This window comes from Oncorhynchus mykiss, chromosome 3 (genome assembly GCF_013265735.2).
Source record: "Oncorhynchus mykiss isolate Arlee chromosome 3, USDA_OmykA_1.1, whole genome shotgun sequence".
Taxonomy (NCBI): Eukaryota; Metazoa; Chordata; class Actinopteri; order Salmoniformes; family Salmonidae; genus Oncorhynchus; species Oncorhynchus mykiss.
This window is the reverse complement of record NC_048567.1, coordinates 29,251,923-29,270,339: the sequence shown is the minus strand read 5'-3', so window position 1 is coordinate 29,270,339 and position 18,417 is coordinate 29,251,923. Positions and strand designations below refer to the sequence as shown.

General features: G+C 42.4%; 1 protein-coding gene across 3 annotated transcripts in view; it reads right to left on the bottom strand.

Annotated features, from left to right (window-relative positions):
- Positions 1–14,005, bottom strand: part of thrap3a (thyroid hormone receptor associated protein 3a) — a 30,143-nt gene extending 16,138 nt beyond the window's left edge. Inside the window, exons 1-2 of one of the 3 annotated variants that reach the window (XM_021595475.2) lie at positions 13,617–14,005; positions 4,179–4,330 (exon numbers count right to left, since the gene is read on the bottom strand). In XM_021595475.2, coding sequence (XP_021451150.2) covers positions 4,179–4,300 — 122 coding nt within the window. In that variant the 5' untranslated portion in view covers positions 4,301–4,330; positions 13,617–14,005. The remainder of the gene's footprint in view (positions 1–4,178; positions 4,331–13,616) is intronic. The other 2 variants (XM_021595463.2, XM_021595459.2) reach the window with 2 other exon arrangements.
- Positions 14,006–18,417: the final 4,412 nt, after the last annotated feature.

Genomic DNA, 18,417 nt, shown 5'->3' with positions numbered 1-18,417 from the left:
CTAGCAACTTACCTTGGCTTCTTACAGCATTCGCGTAACAGGCAGGCTCCTTGTGGAGTGCAATGTAAGGCAGGTGGGTTAGAGCGTTGGATTAGTTAACCGTAAGGTTGCAAGATTGAATCCCCGAGCTGACAAGGTAAAAATCTGTCGTTCTGCCCTTGAACAAGGCAGTTAACCCACTGATCCTAGGCCGTAATTGAAAATAAGAATGTGTTCTAAACTGACTTGCCTAGTTAAATAAAGGTGTCAAAAAAATTAAACAAAATAAAAAACGGACAACTCGGTGTCCAAAAATACCGATTTCCGATTGTTATGAAAACTTGAAATCGGCCCTAATTAATCAGCCATTCCAATTAATCGGTCAACCTCTAGTTTGGACATCAAAGTACAGCACAGTAGAGCATAGTAGAGTATAGTAGAGTACAGTACAGAACAGCACAGCACAATAGAGTAGGATTCAGTGAAGTACAATAGAGTTCAGTACAGTAGAGTATATTAAAGTAGAATAGAATTCAGTTCCGTACAGTATTCAGAACTGTACAGTTCAGTACAATACATTATAGTGTTCTCAACTCTAGTATGGTCTACTGTGTACTGTACTGTACTCTACTCCACTCTAATCTACTATACACTGATTTTCTTTACTGTACTGTACTCCACTGTGCTCTACTGTACTGTAATGTACTGTGCTTTCCACATTTTAGAAACATAGATATCTATGATTGGTTCAGATTTGGTCCGGTCTGGGACAAATGTAGGCCGGTCCTGACATTTGTAGACGTTGAAATCAAGGCTAGGGCGGACTGACCAAATGTCAACTAACTTTCAACGTCCATGGACGTCCGGTATCGGTCTGTGCTCAGTGGATGAGGATGCTGCTGGTTACAGTAAATGGAAAGAGAGGGGGCTCATGGGTAGGTGTTAAGAGCCGTGAGAGGTAACATTAATTGGAGGTAGGGAAGGAGAGAGAAGGAGGATTGTCCGACTCTTCACACTCTTGCTTTGTCCACCAGACAACAGAAAGGAAACCGTTATCAGCTGAACATAAAAATATTCCAGTGGAAGGGAGGACAGTAGCAGGTGACCCAATTGTGGTTTGTGAGTACTATGATTTCCCATTTTAGCCTATTAAATAGCAGAAATCCCGTTACAGATCTTTATGAAATGTTGTTACCGATTTGTATTCACTTAATAATTCATAAACAAAATGTATATTAGTAAAACACTATAACTAATTGGTAGGTCTGCCTTTACTTGTAACTTCTGTGAACTTTCATTAGCCTCTCTCCTCATGAAGGTCAGAAATTAGAAAATATCTTAAAGATATGTGGGATTTTGGTAACAGAATTTCAAGGCACAAGACAATGTTTCTTAAACTTACAGAAGGCAGAAAAAATTGTTAAGTGTTGACACTATTTGGCAGGGGTCTTTAATTCAACATGATTGTGATTTTATATAAGAATAAATCAAAGCTTTTGCTTATTCCATCTTTAAATGACATGCAGCTTATAAAGGCTTCATAAACCCTTCATAAATACTACATAAATGTGTAACAAATCATCTAAGGGAAAGGGGGGTACCTAGTCAGTTGTTCAACTGAATGCCTTCAATTGAAATGTGTCTTCCACATTTAACCCAACCCCTCTGAATCAGAGAGGTGCGGGGGGCTGCCATAATCAACATCCACGTCGTCATCGCCCGGGAACAGTGGGTTAACTGCCTTGTTCAGGGGCAGAACAACATATTTTTACCTTGTCAGCTCGGGGATTCGAACCAGCAATCTTTCGATTACTGGCCCAATGCTCTAACCACTAAGGCTACCTGCTGATCTATAACTATATGTCATGCTTTGTAAAGGGTTCATAAAGGTGGCATAACTGTGTGACATAACCACCAATGTGAAATGTGACATAACCCGCTATGTCAAATATGACATAAACCTGTGCTTTATAAAAGGTGGCATAAGCACAGCTTAATAAAGGCCTTATATACCATATTAAATTGAGGCTTCACACAGAATTTATAACCCTGTCAAGCATCTTGGTAGAGCACTGCAATGCCAGAATAGTGGTTTCGATTCCCAGGGCATAAAAATGTATTCATTTTTATTCACGTATTTTCATTTTAATCATCTGCTAAATTTGAAATATTACGTTTTTCTAAAACATTTCTAGGATGGCCCAACTTCTTAACAAAATGCAGTCAGTCACAGCAAAAAAACATTGGTGTGGCCTTTTAAAATCATTTTTTTTGCCGAATTCCATTTTCTCAGTTTAGTCTTTCCAGGTTTCGGGATTTTCCCAATATCTTCAGGTTTTCGCTTAGTTGTTCACACATTTTAAACAGAAAAACAACAACATTTGATTTTCTGTGTCCACAACAACTCATCCCCTGATTTGGTTTGAGGTCTGTTAGAAATCTAACAGTAGTTGCCCTTTAATTCAGCTCTCATTCACTGCACTGTTGTTTGGTTAGAGAGTTTTCTGTAGTGCAGTAATCAAACATGTGATGATTATGTATTCCATATACAGTGATTTGCATTGTGACCGCCAATGGAATGGGTGGAGTAAAAGGGCAGCAACACTCCGTATTATTCAGAGCCCGATGAAATGACAAACGTTTGGACGTTCAAAGGTTTGGACACACCTACTCATTCAAGGGTTTTTCTTTATCTTTTACTATTTTCTATGTTGTAGAATAATTCGAGCTTTCATTTGTACCTTATAAAGAAAACAAATATATACGTATAAGTCCTTATAAAGTGGAATATGAAGCACCAAGAATCCCCAAAATTGCCCTCGCTGGAAGCCTGTGTTTCAGACATAAGGAAGTGGATGGCTGCAAACTTTCTACTTTTAAACTCGGACAAAGCAGAGATGCTTGTTCTAGGTCCCAAGAAACAAAGAGATCTTCAGTTGAATCTGACAATTAATATTGATGGTTTTACAGTCGTCTCAAATAAAACTGTGAAGGACCTCGGCGTTACTCTGGACCCTGAACTCACTTTTTTCCATCTATGTAACATTGCAAAAATCTGAAATTTTCTGTCCAAAGATGAAGCAGAAAAATGTATCCATGCTTTTGTCGCTTCTAGGTTAGACTACTGCAATTCTCTACTTTCCGACAACCTGGATAAAGCACTAGATAAGCTTCAGTTAGTGCTAAATACAGCTGCTAGAATCCTGACTAGAACCCCAAAAAATGTTGTCTCAGGATGGTAAGTTGGTGTTTGAAGATATCCCTCTAGTGGTGTGGGGGCTGTGCTTTGGCAAAGTGGGTGTGGTTATATCCTGCCTGTTTGGCCCTGTCAGGGGGTATCATCGGATGGGGCCACAGTGTCTCCTGACCCCTCCTATCTCAGACTCCAGTATTTATCCTGCAGTAGTTTACGTATCGGGGGGCTAGGGAGAGTCTGTTATATCTGGGGTATTTCTTCTGTCTTATCTGGTGTCCTGTGTGAATTTAAGTATGCTCTCTCTAATTCTCTCTTTTTCTTTCTTTCTCTCTCTCGGAGGACCTGAGCCCCAGGACCACGCCTCAGGACTACCTGGCATGATGACTCCTTGCTGTCCCCAGTCCACCTGGTCGTGCTACTGCTCCAGTTTCAACTGTTCTGCCTGCGGCTAGGGAACCCTGACCTGTTCACCGGAAGTGCTACCTGTCCCAGACCTGCTGTTTTCAACTCTATAGAGACAGCAGGAGCGGTAGAGATACTCTCAATGATCGGCTATGAAAAGTCAACTGACATTTACTCCTGGGGTGCTGACCTGTTGCACCCTCAACAACTACTGTGATTATTATTATTTGACCATGTTGGTCATTTATGAACATTTGAACATCTTGGCCATGTTCTGTTATAATCTCCACCCGGCACAGCCAGAAGAGCACTGGCCCACCCCTCATAGCCTGGTTCCTCTCTAGGTTTCTTCCTAGGTAGTGTTTCCTAGCCACCGTGCTTCTACAACTGCATTGCTTGCTGTTTGGGGTTTTAGGCTGGGTTTCTGTACTTTGTGGCATCAGCTGATGTAAGAAGGGCTATATAAATACATTTGATTTGAATATGTTGGTTCATCCCTCTTAAGCTGTTTAAAGACAATTTATAGACAAAATAACATGAATTCATAACAATGTCCTAGTTTGAGGTGGGCCGTAATATGTAGGTAAGTTACGTTAGCCACCTGTAGCGATGTTTCCTAGATCTGGACCGTGAGCTGCTTCTGGAGCGGGAGACAGAGCGAGATCTGGACCAGGACCCAGAGTGGGACCGAGACTTAGATGCTGACTTCGTTGCCTTGGACATCACCGCAGGCAACCTCTTTGAGACGACAGCCTGTCAGACAAACAGAGGGGAGTCATGAGTGATCATGAGCATCCATTTAATTTCAACATTTCACCCACACGTTCCATAGGCCCACATAGGCAACATTGAATAAGTAGAACAAGGAAAATTTGCTGATCATAGGATTAATAACAATAATTGACTATTATTTCATTTTTTGTCATTGAAACCATTGCGTACAAAAACTGATATTCTTCAAAGAGGCCTACTACATAGGAGATACCCACAATTTAAAACAAATTAACAAAATAAAGGATTCTTCACATATTTGAATATGTAGAGCAAAATGACTGTCAAGTAGTACAAGTGGGCGAATCTGTCAATCACTGTGACCAAAGTGTCAGGAGGCAAACTACAACCAGACGGCTAGGCCGCTGAATGATTATCTACAGTCACTGCAGAAACAGAGGGATTAAGATAAAGAGCTGTGACTCGAGAAAACCATGACAACAACACCTCCAAGAGATATAAAGCATTCAAGAGATGCCATACCTCAGAAAAGCTTCTGTGCAAAAATGTGCACTGAGGCAGTTTTAAAAGAAGTGCAAAAAAGCTACTACCGTACACTAACTATTGCTGCCAAAAAAACTGTTGGAGAACAGTGTGGATACTGCAGGTGCAAGTAACATAACCGGTTTCATGTAGTCAGTCAAACCAGTTTCATGTAGTCAGTCATTTGCATTAAGGAATCAGTTTCATTCCAGTAATGGGACTGAACTTTTGACTTGTATTGGTCCCAAGAAAAGATGAGGAACCTTACACTAAGTCTGCGTAAGTATAGACCTTCCCTATAATGGGATAGATGCATTCCAGGCTCGAGCCTCTATACACACTTTATACAGTATATTCAGTAACAAATGGAACAATCATCTTACATTCCACCAGCCTTTCACATTGTCCCTAATTAGTGTGCTAGTCTAAGAATGGTGGATGGGAATGTTTGTTTTCTCAAGAGAGAAATCCTTATAGCCAGCTGTTCAAAAATAGACTAATAGCAGCTTTCAGCAAAGGTAAAAGAGGAAAGAGCAGGGGCTGTTTCACTACTTACCAAACACCCATCAGTCTCATTGTTAGGACAGCATTCTATGTTATCTACCCGGCACAGACAGTCTTACTGAAAACTAATTAATCATGCCAATATTTAATAGTATTACAACCCTGTTTTTGTTCCTGTGTAGATTATTTTAAAACCAGTTTGTTTACGTGCAAAGGTGGAAAAGAAAAAGAGAGAAGGAGTATGAGGAGTGACAGCGACGGCTTTATGGACACGATGGACCAATGAAGGAATAATAAAATACATGACTGATGTTTATAACACGTTTATAACTTTCCAAATCAGCCTCAGCGCTAAATGGAATGTAATAGAAAATGACAGGCAACATTTACAGGTCAGGGGCGTTACTATATCATCATTATACAGGACAGGACAAGATGGCGCCGACAGACACGGTCGCCCTGTTTCTAGCTCCTAGACAACTTTGCAGTGTTTTTGTTGTTGTTGTGTTATTATTTGCTCAGAGCGTTTGTTGTAGCATTATCTAGAGCTGAAAAATTTACTTTTGGACATTAGATTAGCGGTCACTCATCATTCATTTCAGCAGAAATTTGGCTTCCCTGACCTGGATCCTTTGTTTGAACTTTTCGAGGCAGCTCTATTCATCCTGGGGGCTGCACCGAAAGAGGAAGAAGTCCAGAGAAGTGGAAGAAGAAGTGGGGCCCTAGCCAGACTCAAGCAGCGTGAAAACCATCCATTGCTTTTGAGTATATTACTTGCTAAAGTTCAGTCCCTGAACAATAAAGTAAACAAGTTCAGGGTGAGGATCTCCTTCCAGAGAGACATCAGGGACTGTAACATACTCTGTTTTACGGAATCATGGCTCTCTCCGGATATATTGTCCCCATCCATTCAGCCAGCGGGGTTCTCCATCCATCGTGCAGACAGGAAGAAAAAACTCAGGGAAAAAGAAAGGCGGAGGTATTTGTTTCATGATTAACAACTCATGGTGTGATTGTGGTAACATACTGTACATGAACTCAAGTCCTTTTGTTCTCCTGATCTGGAATACCTCCCCATCAAATGTAGACCACATTACCTCCCAAGATAATTTTATTCGGTCATCATAACTGCAGTGTATATTCAACAGTACAGGGACAAAGTGGAGTTCAATGGCTTAGACACAAGACATATGTGGAAGGGACTCCAGACAATCACGGATTATAAAGGGAAATCTAGCCACGTCAAACACACCGTATCACTCCCAGATAAGCTAAACACCTTCTAAGCCTGCTTGGAGGAAAACAACTTTGAAACACCAACACAGACCCTCTCCACTCATAAGAACTGTGTGCTCTCGCTCTCCGTGGCCAACGTGATTAAGTAATTTAAGCGTGATAACCCTCTCAAGGCTGTCGGCCCAGGTAGCATCCCAAGCCGCGTACTCAGAGCATGTGCAGACCAGCTGGCTGGAGTGTTCACAGACATATTCAATCTCTCCAATTCTCAGTCAGTTGTCTTGATGCAAGTGGGGTGTCCGCCATTGTTCCTGTACCCAAGAAAGCAAAGGTAACTGAACTAAATGACTATCGCCCCGTAGCACTTACTTCTGTCATCATGAAGTGCATTGAGAGGCTAGTTAAGGACCATATCACCTCCACCTTACCCAACAATCTAGACCCACTACAATTCGCATACCGCCCCAACAGATCCAAGGCTGACGGAATCGCCATTACACTGCCCTATCCCACCTGGACAAGAGAAATACCTATGTAAGGAATGCTGTTTGTAGACAACAGCTCAGCCTTCAACACTATGGTTCCCTCCAAGCTCATCACTAAGGTCAGGGCCCTGGGTCTGAACCCCTCCCTGTTCAACTGGGACCTGGACTTTCTGACGGGCCGAACATGTCTATATACACAATTATATATACAGTTATTAGGTACACCCATCTTGTACAGGGCTGGACCCCCCTTTGACCCAAAAATAGCCTGAATTATTTGGGGCATGGAAATGTTCCTCTGGTATCAAGGGGCCTAATCTATGCCAGGAAAAAATATGAAGATGTGGCGCCAATGGGCCCCCAATCACCAACACTGGACAATTGAGGAGTGGAAAAACATTTCCTGGTCCAAAGAATCCCGTTTTCTGTTGCATCATGCTGATGGCAGAGTCAGTATTTGGCGTAAGCAGCATGAGTCCATGGACGCATCCTGCCTGGTATAGGCTGGTGGCAGTAGTGTACTGGCACACTTTAGGTCCCTTGATATCAATTGAGCAACGAACGTTTCCGACACCTTGTAGAACCAATTCCCCCGAAGAATTCATTCTGTTCTGGAGTCAAAGAGGGATCCGACCCGGTACTCGATGGGCGTATCCAATAACTCTAACATTGCTCGTTCTGATTTTTCTTTATTTTACTTTTGATAGATTGATGGCAGCATTCGCGTGAAACTGAAAGCGCAAACCACTGCTTTTAACCAGGGCAAGGTGACCGGAAACATGACCGAATACAAACAGTGGAGCTATTCCCTTCGCAAGGTAATCAAACAAGCTAAGCGTCAGTATAGAGACAAAGTAGATTCGCAATTCAACGGCTCAGACACAAGAGGTATGTGGCAGGGTCTACAGTCAATCACGGATTACAAAAAGAAAACCAGCCCCGTCACGGACCAGGATGTCTTGCTCCCAGGCAGACTAAATAACTTTTTTGCCCGCTTTGAGGACAATACAGTGCCACTGACACGGCCCGCAAACAAAACATGTGGACTCTCCTTCACTGCAGCTGACGTGAGTAAAACATTTAAACGTGTTAACCCTCGCAAGGCTGCAGGCCCAGACGGCATCCCCAACCGCGTCCTCAGAGCATGCGCAGACCAGCTGGCTGGTGTGTTTACGGACATTTTCAATCAATCCTTATCCCAGTCTGCTGTTCCCACATGCTTCAAGAGGGCCACCATTGTTCCTGTTCCCAAGAAAGCTAAGGTAACTGATCTAAACGACTACGACTCACTTCTGTCATCTTGAAGTGCTGTGAGAGACTAGTCAAGGACCCTATCACTTCCACCCTCCCTGACACCCTAGACCCACTCCAATTTGCTTACCGCCCAAATAGATCCACAGACGATGCAACCTCAACCACACTGCACACTGCCCTAACCCATCTGGACAGGAGGAATACCTATGTGAGAATGCTGTTCATCGACTACAGCTCAGCATTTAACACCATAGTACACTCCAAACTCGTTATCAAGCTCGAGACCCTGGGTCTCAACCCCGCCCTGTGCAACTGGGTACTGGACTTCCTGACGGGCTGCCTCCAGGTGGTAAGGGTAGGTAACAACATCTCCACCCCGCTGATCCTCAACACTGGGGCCCCACAAGGGTGCGTTCTGAGCCCTCTCCTGTACTCCCTGTTCACCCACGACTGCGTGGCCATGCACGCCTCCAACTCAATCATCAAGTTTGCGGACGACACTACAGTGGTAGACTTGATTACCAACAATGACGAGACGGCCTACAGGGAGGAGGTGAGGGCCCTCGGAGTGTGGTGTCAGGAAAATAACCTCACACTCAATATCAACAAAACTAAGGAGATGATTGTGGACTTCAGGAAACCGCAGAGGGAGCACCCCCCTGTCCACATCGATGGGACAGTAGTGGAGAGGGTAGTAAGTTTTAAGTTCCTCGGCGTACACGACACCTAGACCACCCGATGTCACAGGAAGGCCATAAAGATAATCAAGGACAACAACCACCCGAGCCACTGCCTGTTCACCCCGCTATCATCCAGAAGGTGAGGTCAATACAGGTGCATCAAAGCAGGGACAGAGACTGAAAAACAGCTTCTATCTCAAGGCCATCAGACTGTTAAACAGCCACCACTAACATTGAGTGGCTGCTGCCAACACACTGACTCAACTCCAGCCACTTTAATAATGGGAATTTATGGAAATTGATGGAAAATATATCACTAGCCACTTTAAACAATGCTACTTAATATAATGTTTACATACCCTACATTACTCATCTCATATATACAGTATATGTATATACTGTACTCTATATCATCTACTACATCTTTATGTAATACATGTATCACTAGCCACTTTAAACTATGCCACTTTGTTTACATACCCTACATTACTCATCTCATATGTATATACTGTACTCGATACCATCTACTGCATCTTGCCTATGCCGTTCTGTACCATCACTCATTCATATATTTTTATGTACATATTCTTTATCCCTTTACACTTGTGTGTGTATAAGGTAGTAGTTGTGGAATTGTTAGGTTAGATTACTCGTTGGTTATTACGGCATTGTCGGAACTAGAAGCACAAGCATTTCGCTACACTCGCATTAACATCTGCTAACCATGTGTATGTGACAAATACATTTGATTTGATTTTTGGATTATGTGCGTATAGTTTCATATTGCTAGGTATTATTACTGCACTGTTGGAGCTGCGCCTGCGAGAACATCTGCAAATACGTGTACGTGACCAATAAACTTTGATTTGACTATACAAAGTTACAAGACACGACTCGAGAGCTTGGTAAGATTCACAGACTGAACAACTAGGCTGCCAATAAAGAAGAGGTCACTCTGGCTCACCTTGAATGTCAACAATGTGTGAAAAACACTCTTCGAAATAAACTCATTGAAAGGATAACGTCATATGGTGCCAGACCAGCAAGTGGATTGGCTCATGAGAGTTGAGAAGATTGTCTGATTATTGGGCCTTAAGCAACTACCAATCAGTGGCCAGAGAATGTCCATTCTTCAATAGCACAATCAGTGCCAAACATGTTTCTTACCCCTGTGGAGGGTAAATACGATTCCTTAATAAGGGGATTCTGGCTATATTCTGAGAGTGATTCATATGATCCCGCAGATGAGGTTATTCAGTCTATGGACACTCACCATGGCATATGATCTTCGGTCTAAGTGAGCAGGGATCAAAACATGTATTTTTCATTTTGAAATGCATCTGAAGGGGGATGCCACGAGGAGGAAATTGCAGGCTAAACATTGGGAGGACTTCATAAACGGTGCACCGGCATCACGCAGCACATGCTAGACACAGAGTATATCCCTGCTACTATTTTAGTGAGTATTGAAATGGATCCCTCCTCCTGCTACTCCTCTATGGTGCTCCTTCCCTCGTTTTTCTTCATTGCAGACTGCGCTTGTTATTTTTGGCTTCCAGGGCTAATTTCCTGAATGCACTGGAATATACTTTTTTGCTTACCGGGCACATTTCATGACTGGCATTTCAGAGCGTGCTCCCGTATCCACATTTTGGAAAAATAAAGGGAAACTAAACCCTGGTCAACAGATGGTATGGCATATTATGAAATTAGACATTGTGCTAGGTACTCTCTGCAGAAGACCTTTATCACCTAGTCAAACACAGTTGATTTATTAGCTGTAGACTATAGCTGTGTAGCTGTGTAACTGCATATACTGTAATACCAAGAATCTGTTTAAAACTCATTAAACAAACAAGAAAAACATCTGTTTTTCTCGGGACTGGTTTCATAAGGCTGAGAATAAACCTTTCTGAAAGCTCTCAAACGCCTGTGAAATGAAACTAAACAGGATGAGGGCCATAACTTTTGCATTCATCCACTAGGTAACTATAGTATAATCACTTCCTTCACTTAATTTTGTGTGACTGGTTTATCTTACTGGTAAAACCGTGTAGCGAATTGCAGGGGCCAAAACTGGGCAAACTGGGCATTCACTAGGTAACTATTAAATCATGTATCATCATATTTAACTTAAATAGATGCTCCCCTGAATTGTGTGTGACTGGTTTATCCTACTGGTAAAACTGCAAGGATATGTGTAGACCATTCCAGGTGTAGTTAACTGTAACTTAATAAGTGTCTGTAAAGTGTGATGAATCGTGGGTCCATTTCAGTCAGAGAACAGTGACCCACTTCCAACTGATAACCAGAGGCAGCTGCCTGTCTCTTCCTAACAGAGTGTGCTCCCTGGCCTAATCACTAGGATTTAAACTTCCAAAAGGCTGTGACAAGCATCTACACTAATTATGTACCCTGTACTGACAGACACACAAACACACCCATAGGGCCCCTCGTGCAAAGAGTGACAGCTGCTCAAGCCCGGTCACCTGTTCATTTTAGGGCAAAAGTTGTTCCCGAACAATGGTTGGGCAACTCGATACAGCAGCAAGAGTATAAACAGACACACTCCGCTCAATCAACTACACTATCATTAAGACCCGGATGCCTCAGAAGCAGCTGGAATCACATTTGGCATCTATATGGACCACTGAGATGACACTCGCCACAGCAACTGTCACTGATGTTGTCTTTGGTAACCAAAATGGACCAGAAATGTGGGCATCATTGTCAGGGTGTCAGAGTTTTTCCTCAAGACGTGGCTTTATAGAGGCAGTTCAAGGATTGCCAAGCGGACTCTGCTGCTAGAGTCCAGATCAGAGGATAATTATTATGTTTCTTAAAGTTGCCTTATTACCAAATAAGCCCATTGTAACTTGATTTAGGCCTATTAATAATGGCACTCTCAAATAAGAATGAATTCAACTACGGCCGCGTCATTGTGATTTTCTGCAGCACACTCAACACCGACCAAAGTTGACAAACCAACGTTGAATCGGATAATGCAACAATAATCACTAAAACCATATCAAAAAAGACTCACCCGGTAACTGAAAGGCTGAGAAAAGTAATGTGCTTTGTTTTCTCAGAGTGAGAAAATACAGCACCCCATAGCAGTGGGGTCTCACTAAAAGTTCAGTGTCTGTCTAGTCCCACCAAAGATGTAGGATTCATGTGCGGTACATATAATCACTCTTTGTTGCTACTTGAGACTTCTTAAAAAAAACTCCTCAGTCAGCACTATAATCAGTATGTTTATTTCTTGGGCTGCTGTAAGTAGGTGAAAACGTTAATGTGTAGCTATGTGAGCTTTTGATTTACACAACTGTTGTCCTGAAAATACATAGTAGAAAATTACTGAGGCATCCTCAAATCATGAGGATATGCGTCTTAACTTGCTGCTATCAAGATGGAACTCAACAGCTAAAGGTCCTCTCTATTTTGGTCCGTTGTGAACAGCATGGCAAATGGCAAGCTATCATTCCTTATTTCAGCAATGTGGTGAGAATATGTATATGTTAGGTCTTGCCTATTGACAGATATTTTCATTCAAATGTAGGCTAAAGCTGTAGATATCCTGTGCATTTGGTCAACTTTCAGTGTTAGCCATTCTACCGGGGCCAAAGTCGTGACAGTCACACACAAGTGACATTACCCCAGAGTTGGCTGTGTCAAAAACTCCATATCAAATTGTCGACTTCTCCTGTGAACATTTTGGACTGTCTGAAAAGAAATGACACGTAAATTGCGAATCCTGTGAAGAGGCAAGTGTTGATACAACACCCTTGTAGATTCAACACCCCGACACTGGAGTGCCAGTAACAGGGGTATCCTCAAATGTACACCATACAGAATTCACAGCATCAACTGTAGGCTAGTCAACAACAGAGCATACAAACTGTGAAAGACCACAAGGCCGATTACTGTAAATTCCATGGCTTTTCAATGATCCTCATAAATAAGCAAATAGAAAAGTTATTCTTAGTAAAACATTTTTTTTTTAAAGCGACAGTACAGCACAGCTTCTTTGTTATAAGGACCTGTGCCGGGATACCGGTGGGGATGTGGTTACGCCTTTCTCCTGTGTACATTTGAACATATATTATTTGCTCTAAGGGAACAATAAGGCAGGATCCTAGAGCACACTGCAACAGGATATACGATATGATGTAGTGATTACTTCTGCCAAGGGTGGCACAATCAACCCTGTCCCATTTTGTATTTATTTTTTGCTCATAAATCATTTGAAATTATAATTGGGGGGTGAACAATGAATTGGGTTTGCACTATGCAACTGATGCATTTATGGAAGAAAAAAAGCTGGATACCTCACTGGCTGACTGAACTGAAGCTCTAACATTGCTGATCAGTCAATCGACAACAAGGAATGCAATTTAGAGTGAAATCGAGCTGTCGACTTTCTGTAGCTTGAGAAATGGTTTCAAAGAAATCCCAGAAAAATGCAAACATAACATTGTTACCGAGACGTTAGTCTAAATAATAGTAACTACACTGTATCGTGCCATGAGAATAACCTCACATGTGATACATTATATCATATATAGTAGCTGGCGGGGATACAAGGACACACTAGACTAGAGCAAGGACAGACAGGCTATAGCTTACCTCCGATGTTTCTGTTTTTTTCACGCTCCTCTGGCGGGTCCGGGTCGTATAGCTTCTTGGGTGACAGCAGGCGGAGGATCCGTTGCTGTCACACTATCAACCAAATAATTTTAGATGATAGGTTGCAATCCGAATAAACAGGCCAGTTGAGCTAAATTTGACTACTGTGTGTCAAGCATCGTATTGACCGAAAAAATGTGCGGGGATGACGTTTATCAGCTCGTTCAACAAGCCTTTCATCAGATCGGTTTCGTATTCATGTCACATTAAATAGCTAGAGCAGTTGTAATGCGACACTGCACTGTGCGCTCACGAGGAATGAATTCAAAAGTGGAGAAATTCTCCGAGAACGCATACAATATGAAGCTATAGTACTGGCTACAGTAGAGCCTTCCTTCGCAGCGCAGCAGGGGGTGTGACTAGTGCTCCGTGCACGCACACAGGTCAAATTTCCTTCCTGGTATCCCCCCGTCAAACGTACACAGAACAAAAATGTAAATGCAACGTGTAAAGTGTTGGTCCCATGTTGCATGAGCTGAAATAAAATATTACAGAAATGTTCCATATGCAAAACAAAAAGAGAGTTTATTTTCTCTCAAATATTGTGCACAAATTTGTTTACATCCCTGTTAGAGAGCATTTCTCCTTTGCCAAAATAATCCATCCACTTGACAGGTGTGGCATATCAAGAAGCTGATTAAACAGCGTGATCATTACACAAGTGCACTTCTTGCCGGGACACAATGCCACAGATGTCTCAAGTTTTGAGGGAGTGTGCAATTGGTATGCTGACTGCAGGAATGTCCACCAGAGCTGTTGCCAGATAATTGAATGTTAATTTCTCTACCATAAGACGCCTCCAACGTTGTTTTAGAGAATTTGGCAGTACATCCAACCGGTCTCACAACCGCAGACCACGTGTATGGCGTTGTGTGGGCGAGCGGTGTGCTGAACAGAGTGCCCCATGGTGGCTGGTGTGGTTATGGTATGGGCAGGCATAAGCTATGGACAACGAACACAAGTGCATTTTATCGAGGGCAATTTGAATGCACAGAGATACCGTGACAAGATCCCGAGGCCCGTTGTCATGCCATTCATCCACCGCCATCACCTCGTGTTTCAGCATAATAATGCACGCCCCCACGTCGTAAGGATCAATACACAAATGTCCGTTCTTCCATGGCCTGCATACTCACCAGTCATGTCACTCACTGAGCACGTTAGGGATGCTCTGGATCAACGTGTACGACAGCATGTTCCAGTTCCCGCCAATATCCATCAACTTCGCACATCCATTGAAAAGGAATGGGACAACATTCCACAGGCCACAATTAACAGCCTGATCAACTCTATGCGAAGGAGATGCGTTGTGCTGAATGAGGCAAATGGTGGTCACACCCGATACTGATTGGTTTTCTGATCCATGCCCCTACCTTTTTTTTTAAAGATATATGTGACCAACAGATGCATATCTGTGTTCCCTGTCATTTGAAATCCATAGATTAAGAGCTTAATGAATTGATTTAAATTGACTGATTTCCTTACATGAACTGTAAAATCTTTGAAATTGCTACATGTCGCGTTTATATTCTTGTTCAGTATAGTTACACTAGCAAAATGTTTTCTACTTCTTCCGCAACTGCGTGTTACACTGTAACAAAGTCCACCACAGTTGTTACATTTTTGCAGTCATTACAGCTCTTCTGCAGAAATGTCATTGGTCATGTACGCTGCATACACAGTATAAGAAAGATTCTAAGGCAGGCGAGAGGACTTATAGACATGTTCCATAATTTGTCGCTATATTACAGCAAGTTATTTCTGTCCTGGCATAAATTGGACAGGAGGATGATGATGAAGACTGAAATGATGACGGTGGCATGAACCTTGCACAAATCTTTCAATATCTACCGTGCGTGATCGACATATTCATTTATCAACGGACCTGAGTGCTTGGACCAAATGGATGCACTGACAGTTCAGGTCCTGGGGTTACAGTGACATTGCCTTGAGCTGTGTAATTGCATGGCAAATATTGGCACATGTTAGGATGTATCAAGCTAACACAGTCTCGAAAGACAGTGAACTAACAAGCCCTTAGGCAAAATTCTGTTGAGTAGTATTGAGCCCATTCAAATTGCAAGAACCACAAGCCCAACTATTGACGTATATTACCAGGGGACACTACCTTTTAATCTTTGCTTTTTATCTTGACATAGACCAGATAGAATGTAAATAGTGATAATTTTCCCATGCCATGTAGGCCTACAGCTTTCCAGAGGTAAGCCTACAAGTGACCCACAAGTAACCTAAAAATAAACCCTTGCGTAGACACAACTAGAAGACAATACCCAAATATTAACTAGCCAGTGGTGGAATAAGTACCCAATTGTCATACCTGAGCAAAAGTAAAGATACAATAATAATAATAAAAAATGACTAAAGTAAAAGTGAATATCACCCAGTAAAAAACTACTTGAGTAAAAGTAAAACAATATTTGGTTTTAAAGATAAGTCTAAAAACGACATTGAATTGCTCAAATATACGTAAGTATCATAAGCAAAAGTTTATGCTATATTAAACAAACCAGACAGCACAGTGTTGTCACGACTTCCACCGAAGTCGGCTCCTCTCCTTGTTCGGGCAGCGTTCGGGGATCGACGTCACCGGCTTTCTAGCCATCGCCGCTCCATTTCTCATATTCCATTGGTTTTGTCTTGTTCCATTACACACCTGGTTTTCATTCCATAATTACTGCATGTATTTAGTCCTCTGTTCCCCTCAATTGTCTTTGTTTGTAATTGTTTGTTTGTTATGTGGATTATTGTCAGGCGCTTTACTTTTGCAATGTTCTGTGTTTTTGGCACGTTATTGTTTTTATGTGCTGAAATTTTTGGAACGGAAATAAAGTGCGCCTGTTCACTACACTCTGCTCTACTGCACCCGACTTTGCCTCCCGTACACACCCTTGACAAGTGTTCTTGTTTTTTTAATTGACGGATAGCCAGGGGCACACTCCAACACTCAGACATCATTTACAAATAAAGTATTTGTGTTATTGAGTTTGCCAGATCAGAGGCAGTGGAGGCAGACGACATGGTTCCCTCTGCCACAGAGGGTGGCAGAGACCGTCCTCGAGAGATTAACGACACTCAGGTGTCCTATTTACTTATTATTATTTCTCTGTTAAAAGAAGTGTGTTTTTGGTTGTCCTTTGCTGAAGCTTGCCGTGTGCGATTGACTTCTGAGTGAGTTTTCGATACTTAATGTTTGTTGTTTTCCCAGTGATACTGTGATCCTTCCGTTACCGTTTCTCAGTAAAGTGTTATGTTTATCCTTAACCGCTGATTCCTTGTCTGGTCTCTTCTCTGAACCTGGGTCCAGATGCAGAGGAAACAGATACAGTAGTATCTATATCCACAGTTAAACGAGTCCTATATCGACATAACCTGACAGGCCGCTCAGCAAGGAAGAAGCCACTGCTCCAAAACCGCCATAAAAAAGCCTACGGTTTACAACTGCACATGGGGACAAACATTGTACTTTTTGGAGAAATGTCCTCTGATCTGGTGAAACAAAAATATAACTGTTTGGCCATAATGGCCATCGTTATGTTAGGAAGAAAAAGGGGGAGGCTTGCAAGCCGAAGAACACCATTCCAACCGTGAAGTACAGGGGTGGCAGCATCATGTTGTGGGGGTGATTTGCTGCAGGAGGGACTGGTGCACTTCACAAAATAGATGGCATCATGAGCCCTGACCTCAATCCTATAGAACATTTGTGGGCACAACTGAAAAAGCATGTGCGAGCAAGGAGGCCTACAAACCTGACTCAGTAACACCAGCTCTGTCAGGAGGAATGGGCCAAAATGTACCCAACTCATAGTGGGAAGCTTGTGGAATGGTTACTTTTGAAAAATGGTATAGAATCATCTTGATCCCCTCTGTTGAAGATGCTTGGACCTTCGTTTTTATGTTTTCAGTGATATTGTTAACAAACACGTCCCCAATAAAGAAAATAATAATTAAAAACAGGTTCAGCCCCTGGTTCGACAATGATCTCACAGAGTTACTCCACCTCAAGAATTGCATTTGGCAAAAGCCTCGGCACACGCATAATCAGGCTGAGTGGCTATTGTTTAGGCACATGAGAAATAAGTGCACTCAGGCTTTCCGGAAGGCCAAAGTTAGTTACTTTAAGGAGCAGTTCTCTCTCTGTGGGTCTAAGCCCAAGAAGTTCTGGAAAATAGTTAAATACCTAGAGAATAAACCCTACTCCTCACAGCTGCCCATGTCCCTTAATGTTGATGATGTGGTTGTTACTGACAAGAAGCACATGGCTGAGCTCTTTAATCACCACCTCATTAAGTCAGGATTCCTATTTGACTCAGCCACGCCTCCTTTCCCGTCCAACATTTCCTCATCTCCCATTCCTTCTAATGCGACTATCCCCGATGCTTCTCCCTATTTTTCCCCTGCCCCGCTACAATGTTTCTCCCTGCAGGCAGTCACTGAGTCCGAGGTACTAAAGGAGCTCCTTAAACTTGACCTCAAATAACCATTTGGGTCAGATGGGTTAGACCCTTTCTTCTTTAAGTTTGCTTCCCCCTATCATTGCCAAGCCTATCTCCAACCTTTTTAACTTGTCTCTCCTTTCTGGGGAGGTTCCCATTGCTTGGAAGGCAGCCACAGTTCATCCTTTTTTTAAAGGGGGAGATTAGGCTGATCCAAACTGTTGTATGCCTATTTCTATTTTGTCCTGTTTTTCAAAAGTGTTGGAAAAACTTGTCAATAATCAACT